Source organism: Hypomesus nipponensis, chromosome 2 (genome assembly GCF_054491055.1).
Source record: "Hypomesus nipponensis isolate SF chromosome 2, ASM5449105v1, whole genome shotgun sequence".
NCBI classification, from domain to species: domain Eukaryota; kingdom Metazoa; phylum Chordata; class Actinopteri; order Osmeriformes; family Osmeridae; genus Hypomesus; species Hypomesus nipponensis.
The window spans coordinates 20,567,501-20,577,500 of NC_140362.1; the positions used below are offsets into that span (position 1 = coordinate 20,567,501).

Consider the following 10,000-nt stretch of genomic DNA (forward strand, 5'->3'; position numbering starts at 1 on the left):
GTGCCTTCTGCCTTTAACCACCGTCTCTCTCTCTCCACCCTCTTCCTGATTCTTCGTCGCTCTATCTCTTTCACTCACTTTCTTTCTCCCTAAGGATACCTGTGGTGAACCTCTAAGGCGTCTCTTTCCGATTTGATACACATTTCCACGGGACATGAAGAAGAACATCTACGCCACCCGAGGGTGTGCCCACGGCGCTCAATGATTTCGCTCAGACTGTGAAATGAAATCAGGACTCCCCATATCCAGTGATTGCCAAAACCCCTCCCAGTTCCCCCAAGGTCTAGAAAACACAATCTCTTCCTGCTGACCTTGTCTCTACTCCCTCAACTCTCCTCGTGTCTCCATCCTCGCTTCCTCTGCCTCCTCTGTGCTTTGGTGTAAATCTTTCCATTTTATATGCCTCTGTGTCACTGTGGACTGTTGTGGTTTATATTCCTCTGTACCGCCCCTAGCCATGGTTAACAGCCTGTGCTTTACCTGCCATGACTAATTTGCAAGCAAAAACCCTGTTAGGCACTCAGAGAGCATCTCCCACCCCTCAACTACCACCTACCCCCAACCCACTCGGAAATGCTAGAACTGAGCATTAACTGTTGTGATTGTACTACACACAGTTGCCGTTTACGTAGCTATTACCTTCAGTAGTCTTTGAGCGGTTGAACGTCTTCTTTCACCATGAAACGGTCGAGGGAGTTTATACGCCGTACCTGAGAGCTTTGGGTTTTTTCCCCCTTCACTGTAAGTGGTGATAAACAGTTGCATTGTTTCCCAAAGGGGGGGCATTGGTGGCAGGGGGGGGGGGTTTGAGGGGGGGGGGGGAGGGTTAGGGGAGGCTTGGGATTTCACAAAGATGGTTTGCTGTGTTGAAGCCAGAAGCCAACGTGTTTACAGGGACACGGCTGCTTAGCCCCCCAGCTCTGCCGCTCGCAATGCAAATAACGTAGCTTCCGCCCTGCAATCTACGAGTGCTTGTTTTTCCATCCCAGAATTATTCTAACGATTTGTTTCTTTAATTATCGCTCCTGCTTTTCATCTCACTTTGTTGTGCCTTTGTAAGCGTGTTGTGTGTTTTTGTTTAGTTGTCATTGGGGTATGGATTGTGCAGAGGTGTACCAAGCACAGAGAATAATACATTGAAAGGGTGTGGGTGTACACTCAGAGAAAAGTGTATATTTGGATGATTTCTAATTGAAATGTCATGCGTATGGCAGTGCTGAAGCTTGATTATTATTCTTTGTATGGTTCTGCGGTTGTCGTTTTACCATTTTGGTTTCTATTCAAGGGGTTCTTCAGCTGTTCCAATTTCCAAATGTTCCAGTTTGCGTAGTTTATCGAGCAAAAACATTTGATCTTTTTACCAGGTTTTGGGGGAACGAGCCTCTGAGATTCCACACCTAGTGCTGTGACATCATAATGTGTGACCTGTGTATTAAAACCGTCCAGTAATGTGTGGTGGACAGTTGCATTCCTGTAGATGTGTGGTTCTGTTATAATGAGGAAGCTCAATAAAAGACACTGGTGTTTTACCTCTGTGTGTGCTGGACCTTTCTGTCAGTGGCAGGACCCTTAGTTGAATACAGGTCCAGATTATAGCTGGACAAAGTGGGACAGAGGTGGCTTATAGAGGTACAAAGGAAGCATCTCAATAGTCTTTTATCAGCTTTTTCTCCTGGCACAGCCTGCACTCCACAGATATGCTCAGACAGGGAAGATCAAAGCTACAGTATGCAGCCTCCAAAGGATTTGGATTCCTCTGTCCTCGGTCCCTTCACACAGCTGCCCGTACAGGAGGAAACTGGGAAGGATACAGGACAAGAGGGAGCGATGTCAGCTCATTGAGATGCACCCCCAGTCAGCTGGTTGGGGTTCCTTTCCTCCAGGCATTTTACTGATCATTCAAAGTAATGGATTGGCTGAAGTCCACTCTGAAGATTTAACGGCCGGCTAGTTATGAGACTCCAACCGTCGTATGACGCAGACACATATCAGCAACAACACAAACATGGATGCCTGCAAAGTCATCAAGAGACTAAAGTAGAATATCCATGTTAACACACACACACACACACCAGGTACACACAAGGTACACGCTAGGTGTACAGCTGCTAGAACTCACAGTGCTCCATCTGTTAAGAACAGAACAAACTGTGAAACACTAAAGCTCAATCACACTGACTGAAATTAACACCGCTATTAATAGAGGGAGCGAAAGAGAAGGAGAGGCAGAGAGAGGGATGAGAGAAGGGGTGGGGTGGAACAGGGTTAAAAAAGAATAGGATCATAATTTCCTTGTCTCCATCCTTCTATTTCTCTCGGTGGGTGCAGAGAGACTTAATTGCTACCATTAACGTCATGCAGAATAGAAGGAGCGGCTTGGGAGAAAACAGAAGCAGGAAAGAGGCAAGAGAGCGAATAAAGAGTTAAAGCCGAGAAATTGAAAAGGGGATAGATGGGAGCGAGAATAAGAGACTGACAGGATGAGCGTGAAAAAGGGACATTTGCAGCACGTGACGCGATAGCAGCCAGGCAATTTCGATGCTGAAATGGAAACCTCCTGTTTCAAATATGAATGCCTCTCCAGTGTGTGTACATGTGTGTGTGTGTGTGTGTGTGTAACCATGTCGGCTGAACACAGGGGAAGTCGCAGTTCTTCTTCTGGGACATGCCCTAATTAGTGGCTTGACCTCTTAACTGATAGCCCCCTTCTGTGAGTTAACATTTAGTAATGCGCCCTCAAGAGATGCACTTTGAAGTGCACTTAGGAAGCAGGAAGTGACAGAGACATTAATGAGAAAGTCAGGATTATTATCACATTATTAGCACAAGGGGGTCTTTTATTCCTGATTTTATGTTTAAACATAAATTCTCAGAAGAAAGACAAACAAATAACCCCCCAAAAAACAAAAGAATCTTGTTTAAAACAATACACACTCACACACATCAAAAACACTTATTCGGATTCACTGCATGTTGCTAACGGTCTGGACTGGCTTGAACAACTCTGCATGGGGCTGTGTGTGTGTGTGTCTATGAGTCTGTCCGTGTCTGTGTACACAAGTTAGAATAGAGGTGTGTTTGTGTGTATACACAGTGCACATAGTCTGTCTGGTTGAGTACAACTGCCGGCTGTCAGGTCTGTCACACTGCTGGTGCTCTACCTGACTCACTGAAGCCTGTGTGTGTGTGTGTGTCTGTGTGTGTGTGTAGTAAGACGAGAACTCTCATGAGAGACTGAATTTGATGTGCCTAGTGCAACTCTGTCTGTTGTTGTGCGTATCCGTGTGTGTGCAGTGGTCACAAAATCATTGCTGAGTTTGTGTGTGTGTGTGTCAGTGAGTCGAGGTGTCCATGGGTGGTTCAGCGAGGGTCTCGTCGGGCCCTAGCTCTGCCCGGGCCCCCGACTTCAGTTAGACTTGGACCAGATCTTCCCACTCCCGCGAAGCCTGACCAAAACACCAAACAAATCAACACAGCGTCGTCATCGTCAGACAAGACAACTCATTATCATCGTACAACAGAATGAATGCTGACTGCACGTTTTGCGACTCAGCCTGATGCGTCAGTTGTGTGAGTGTTTCTGTTGCCAAGTCTGTGGTCCAGGACGATGATATCTCCTCATCTACTCTACACCACCTTCTTACAAAATCAAGTGTCGTGTCGAGTTTGATACAATTGTCCAAGTGCTTTCCTGGGCTGTCAAGGTGCCAAAACATGAAGTAAACAGTGATCATTCCTAATTTAGCAGGAACAGCAGAGGTAGCCTGGCAGAGATGAGGCTTATCACACTATGCGAGGAGCAAGCCGTGCTTTCAGGAAGAAAGCACCTAGAGGGTTTGTAGATTCGGTGGCATTTTCCCAAAGCAGGACAAAAGTGAAATAAGCGTGTGGTGATTGGGCTGGATGGAGGAAGGAGAGCCCTTGGGAGACCGGGTCAGGAGCACAGTCCCTCAGGTAGTTAGACTTCTGCATGCGCAAGCACGTTCAGGAGCACAGGAGCATGCACACAAACACACACACCGCTAATGCACACACACACACACACACATGCTCACACTGGCAGCTGGCTTTTGAATTGATGTTGATGGGGGGAAAAAATAAAACTGAAAATACATAAATGAGAAAATAAACTAGAATAATACTGATTGTAACTGTTACTGACACTGGACTTCAGTTTTGGCCAACACTTTAATTAAAGGCAGACTTAATTATCAGCCAGGTGTGAATCTGAGCTGGGAAAAGCTTATAGAACTTTGTATGTGATATCTATTCATAAAAAGAGCCTGCCAAATTTCCCCTGTGACCAAAGTTGCAAGCTTAAAAGCAAGGTAGGCACGTGTTGCGAACCCTGCAATTTCGGCTTGAGTTTGGAAGGACTGAAACCACAATTTCCCACCCCCTCCCTTCAAAGCTACTCTACACATGACAGGATGAGGATGATGGTCAAAAAATGGTCAAATCTTTCTTGCAGAATAAAAAGTATTTATTAGCGGAAAAACGTTGAGGGTGAAGCAGTTGACACGAGAAGCGTCGTCCAACTTACCCTTTCACCTTTGAACTTTTCTTGCCTGGTTGCCGTGGTTCTTGGGAGGAGGCAGGGTCTCTGGGTTCGGCTGGCTGGTCAGCATCCTGATTGGATGCAGCTCCTGCTGGGGCGGGGCCGGACGAGGGGGAAGCGGAGCTGGTCTTTAATGTTTTCTGCAGGTTTGACACCTGAGGGAAGGAGGGAGAAAGACAAGCTTTACACGTCAAACTGAAGACTATTGAAATGCCATCTACGGCTGCAAGCCTGGAAAACAGAGCCAGTCCTAGACAATGCTGTTAGGCTGTCAGATAAAAGAACACTACAAGAACATTCCGGAAGGTAAAGAAAAGAAGAAAAACCATTCTTGCTGACCTCTGTTTCCACTTGAACTTTGACTTTTAGCTGGCTCTCTCTGTACTGGTTGGCTCTGGTAACTTGCTCCTCAATCCCACACAGGACCGCTTCACACCCCGAACACCTGAGGGAGGGAGGGAGGGAGGGAGGCAGACAAAAACAACAACAAAAAACAGTCAACCACTGATGACAAGACACCCCGTTCCAGATATCCACCTCCCCAGGCATGGACCCACCACTCCTGCAGCGTGTTGGCAATGTTAGGCAGCTCGTTGGGCCCCAGGTCTCGGCCCACGCTGCAGTCCACCTCCACCTGCTGGTTCCTCTGGTCCAGCTTTCCCTGGATGATGTCACAGTAGACAGCCTCGATCAGCAGGTCCTCCAGCTCGCGCACGTTCTTCAGCTCCAGCTGCTGGAGCAGGAGCGAGTAGGGCAGGCACTGGGGCGAGCAGAGAAGGAATGGAGAATGGAGTCATGATTTTTTCATAGATATGTTTCATAGACACACACAGTACTGTGCATATATATATATATATATATATATATATACAGTACTGTGCAAGTCTTCTTAAGCATGAGTACATCTTTTTTTCTTTTTTAAAGCAAAGATTTTTTGAGAAATAATGAATGGAAAAGACAAGCTCTTTTATACTGCTGCACAGATAAAGAAGACCCTAAAAAAATGATATTCAAGACTATATTAATCTAAAAGATCTTGGGTCCCTAAGACATTTGCACAGTATTGGATGTCTTTCATTTTCTCAGCACCACATCAGATGGAGATGACAAGACAGAGACGGAGAGCTGGGAAATTCAGATACACTTCACTTGGCCGAAATCAAATCCAAAAGCGGTTACTCTGAAATTGGTAATGTAGCTCAAATGTCATGGAGAGAGAGTTGTGTTAAACCAGCCTTTACTGGGCAATTAGGAAATGTAGGGGAAACTTCCATGCAGGAAAAGCTTCAAATCAGCGTCCTCTGAATTAGAAAGAGTGGAAGGAAGAGAATGGGAAAGAAGAGGGGGTAAGGATGGGTGCAGGTGGGGGGTTGGGAGAAGAGAATGAGAGGAGGTGGATGAGGAAGGGGGGAAGGATGGGTGCAGGTGGGGGGTTGGGAGAAGAGAATGAGAGGAGGTGGATGAGGAAGGGGGGGAGGACAGAAGAAGAGCGTAATGAATGAATCAATTATTTACAGGAAGGGGGGGGTGAGGAAATGGAACGAGTGAGAAAGGGAGAGCGACTGAGTGCGAGGATTAGAAGAATGAATAGCGGCACAGAAAAAGTAAGGAAAGTGAGTTTATAAAGCAGGACTTAGGAGAGAGAGAGACAGAGACAGAGAGACAGAGAGAGAGAGAGAGAGAGAGAGAGAGAGAGAGAGAGAGAGAGAGAGAGAGAGAGAGAGAGAGAGAGAGAGAGAGAGAGAGAGAGAGAGAGAGACAGACAGACAGACAGAGAGAGACAGAGAGAGACAGAGAGAGAGACAGAGACAGAGAGAGAGACAGAGAGAGAGGGCACGATAATAAAACAGTATTTCTGTCTCAAAACGATCCAATTCTCTTCCACCTCCTCTCCACTCCACCTGTTATAAATATAACCACTGGTGAAGATTGCCGACAGACTGTTACAAAGTCAAGTGTTTTATCTTAAGACGTCGCTCTTTTATCTTGTTAATGTGTCTTTCTGTTTCAAGGCAGAGTGGTCTCAAGAGCCCGACTGCTAATATCATTAACATCAGAGGCGAATCTGCTGCCTGTTTCGGGCACAACTTGCAGAGCGCAGCCTTCAGACGCAGTGTTTCAGTACTGAAGACGTGTATAAAAGTACTGTGACGCTTCAAAGTGTTGCGCCGTAACATTAAAACATGTCCAAGAACAGTACCTTGAGATTGGATGCCAGCGTGATGATGGAAAGGTGACGGAGCTTGTTCCTCTGTGCAGGGGTCAACTCCGGGAGAGACGCTGCCCTTTCTAGGGGTTAGAGGGAGAGGAAAAGAGAGAGAGAGATGAAGGGGCCGGAGAAACAGAGCAACCGGGAAGGGAGGAATAAACAAAAGAACGGTCTGACGGAGAAAGAGAGAGAGAGAAAAATGAACACGGTCAGAGTGAGAAATCAGAGCGAGAGAGAGAGAGAGAGAGATAGAGAGAGAGATAGAGAGAGCGAGAGAGATAGAGAGAGAAAAAGAGAGAGGGGCGGGGGAGGTTGAGTTAAAGCCACGACTCGGCCACGGTGACAGGGGACCTGTCGTGTAGAGCTGCTTGTTTGTAGAGGGAGGAGAGGAGAGCCAGGAGGCAGGGCTGCATCGCTTCTCTCCCTGGGGGATGCACCTCAAACACTTTTCCCGGAGGAAAATGTGACAGCTCCCCTCAGAATGCCACCACACACTTCTACCACAATGCTAAGACTAAAATATTCCATCGAGTTTTGCACTGCCAGGAAGAATAAGAAATCCTATATTTCTGGCTTCTGCTCCTGTCGCCGGCCTTAAGCTAGACTTATTGCCAGGGACATTGCTGGCGAACGACAGTATGGCTCCCCGATCTCCGAGCACCTTCGACACAGGATTTTGCATCGGTAGGCTTCACACCCCTTTCCAATTCCCTCAACGGTCAGGGGGCTGAGCAAAGGCTTTCCCCTCGGAGGGTTAACCCAACCTGAGCGAGCAGAGCAGTTAATGACTCCTCGCCGGCTCTCCGGGCAGAGACAGGACAGGGAAGAACAGGCAGGCAGGCAGAGAGAAATACTGCACATAATGAAACGACTTTGGGTGTCAAGCGCATTATTTATTTAATCGGTGCTACCACCACCGCCCCTCCCGCCATACCTTTGTAGTCGCAGTAGGTTCCATAGGCGAAGAGGCTGAGAAGCTGGTAGACCGGTGCGTGGGGTCCAGTCTCCAGCTGAGGGGGAGGAGGAGGGGGGAGGGGAGGGCCATGTGAGGGGCGGGGAGCCAAATGGAGCAATGAATAGAGAAGTAATGAATTACTTTGTGACAGAATAGAGCAGTGATCTAGTCAGTATTTTATCTCTGAGCTGCAGGGTTAGCTTGGAATGTGTGTGTGTCTGTGTCTGTGTGCGTGCAAATTCTAAATTAAGCTTGGAATAATGAAATTCCTATTCTGAGTTTGAATTATTATTTCAAGACGCTGCCAAGTCATTTCCTGATCAAGCTCCGCCTACTAGTAATAAGCCCCTTGACCATCATTGAGAACAAGAAAACATTTAACGTATATCAAGGTTTGTAGTCTTTGCCGGTGATAAAGTCACCATTTCGAATGATGCTATACTTTTGACAGGTGGAACACGTTTTGCGAAGATTTTTTTTTATAACGTAATTTCAATTTTCCCGAAAAATATTGCCTTTAATTAAATTCCTAATCCTACATCCATTCAATCGTGAATCCCCAGGGTGTATTTTACAATTAAACACATCCCAAATCAAATGCCAATTTAACCACCAAGATAGTGTGTTAATGTGTGTGTGTGCGTGTGCGTGTGTACCTCTCTGACGTTGGGTAGCTCGAGGATGTCAGAGAACACGTAGAGGCCTGGCGTCTCGAGCAGAGAGCTGACAGCCTGGGCCAACGCAGAACCAGACAGGGACAACAGCTGCTCCACCTCCATCTGACTCAAGCAGAGACAGGCACGGCACAGGGCAAAGGGAAATGATCAAAAGCTAGAAACTGTGGATGGATTTATATATATTTTTTTCAAGGACGAAGTTGAGATTTAGAGAAGTAAAGCCAGACTAGGGCTCAACAAATGGTTAACGGGGGTAGCTAAAAGTTGATCGCTGTTGTTTGGACTATTGAATGATGAAATCTTATCATCTGCTCTGAGAGTTTCATGGCATGATTATGCATTCATATGGCTCTGTCGACCAAAACAATTCTATGAAGAGCACTAGTGGCAGGGCTCCAAAAGAGTAATTTCATTTTCCGTCTCCATCATAAACTAACGAGCACTGAAAACCCTTCCTGTGGCTCACAGCTTATCAAAAGCATGGGCTTCCGCCCATCATGAAAGTGAACTTGAAAGTGAACAAGACCATCATGTTTAACTCTTATAAGAAGAGGTAGCTTATGGTTCACTGTCGAAGCACAGCAATTTACGTCAACATGATTTAAAACTCACCAGCTACGTACAGGGGATAGCTACCATGGCTATATAGGTGCAGTTACATGATAGCTAGTATTTGCTACAGAGTATAGTTCCTAAATGTGGGCCTAATTGCTCTATAGATAATCAACCTTGTTGTCTAAATAGTTCGTTGCTACAGGCTGTGTGGTTATCAACGTCACTACTTGTAATTTGGTAACTTGTAAACTAGAGAGATAAGTGTCACTTGATTTGATCCAAATAACTAGCTAGATAGCCTAGCTGAGTAACAAGTCTTGCTACAGGTTTAGCTAACGATGTTTGCTCGGAACGGAAGCTAGCAGCTAATTGAGCGAGGCTTCCTGCAAGCGGTAGGCCTCTTCACATTTTACTAGTATTAACAGACTATTATCTCAGATCAGATTAACATAATCGACGTAGCAGTTTCCCGTTATTAGAAAAAACGTATGAATTTATTTTAGCGAAATACAAATGGTAAATAACTACCTTGTTTTGATGCACTGAAGTCGAGACACTGTACAAAATTGCTCACAATTCCGCTGTCATCCCACGTTTGACAACAAAGCAACGTCGTTTCTCATTGGGCGACACTTGAACAAGAGGAGGGGTGCGCGCACAGCAGAAAACAGTGCCACCCAACGGTAAAAATGTGAATGAAAACGAAATGCTGTAACTAATTTGATTACTTTGACTGAGTTTTACACACACACATTGTATTCTACACAGACCAAACTGTATGATACATTTCCATTTTGTAAAAAGTCCCAGGGATCATGTATTTTGGCAAAATGTGTATCCTTAGTTTAACAATGTGCTACATTGATTGCGTTCATTATTTATCAACATAATAAAACACGAGTCGGAGAGAACCATGAGGTTAAACCATTGACTGTAAAACAGGCGCTTTATTGAAATTCAACAATAAGTATCAATTATTTTCAAGAGCTTTTATAGGCCAACCTGCGCAGAAAATCTGTAAGGATCTCTAATTCAAATCCTCTAAG

General features: G+C 45.7%; 3 protein-coding genes across 5 annotated transcripts in view; 1 reads left to right on the forward strand and 2 right to left on the reverse strand.

The window, feature by feature from the left end:
- Positions 1-779, forward strand: part of pianp (PILR alpha associated neural protein) — a 5,204-nt gene extending 4,425 nt beyond the window's left edge. The window contains exon 5 of the mRNA XM_084671116.1: positions 95-779. Coding sequence (XP_084527242.1) covers positions 95-116 — 22 coding nt within the window. The 3' untranslated portion in view covers positions 117-779. The remainder of the gene's footprint in view (positions 1-94) is intronic.
- An 861-nt stretch (positions 780-1,640) lies between these two features.
- Positions 1,641-9,585, reverse strand: cops7a (COP9 constitutive photomorphogenic homolog subunit 7A). 2 transcript variants are annotated; one of them, XM_084668427.1, is made up of 8 exons: positions 9,483-9,585; positions 8,379-8,501; positions 7,702-7,777; positions 6,759-6,847; positions 5,116-5,318; positions 4,898-5,003; positions 4,544-4,713; positions 1,641-1,798 (listed from the first exon to the last, which is right to left on the reverse strand). In XM_084668427.1, exons 2-8 carry the CDS (start codon positions 8,499-8,501, stop codon positions 1,702-1,704), a joined length of 864 nt encoding a protein of 287 aa, XP_084524553.1. In that variant the 5' UTR covers positions 9,483-9,585; the 3' UTR covers positions 1,641-1,701. The 2 variants fall into 2 exon arrangements, with proteins under 2 accessions (XP_084524553.1, XP_084524561.1); XM_084668435.1 differs by lacking the exon at positions 1,641-1,798 and adding an exon at positions 2,806-3,446 and having other exon boundaries at positions 9,483-9,584.
- Positions 9,586-9,868: 283 nt separating this feature from the next.
- cldc1 (C-type lectin domain containing 1) overlaps positions 9,869-10,000 on the reverse strand; it is a 3,398-nt gene continuing 3,266 nt past the window's right edge. For both annotated transcript variants that reach the window (XM_084668457.1, XM_084668447.1), the window contains exon 6: positions 9,869-10,000. This exon is cut by the window's right edge and continues 426 nt beyond it. The gene's annotated coding sequence lies outside the window, so the exon portion shown is untranslated.

Excerpts from the sequence above, each read along its gene's own strand:
- cops7a (XM_084668427.1), bottom strand. The coding sequence starts at position 8,501 with ATGGAGGTGGAGCAGCTGTTGTCCCTGTCTGGTTCTGCGTTGGCCCAG. Across the intron at positions 7,778-8,378 it reads AGCTACCCAACGTCAGAGAG|CTGGAGACTGGACCCCACGC; the intron begins GTACACACGCAC and ends CCTCCCCCTCAG. Across the intron at positions 1,799-4,543 it reads AAAAGTTCAAAGGTGAAAGG|TTTCCTCCTGTACGGGCAGC; the intron begins GTAAGTTGGACG and ends TATCCTTCCCAG.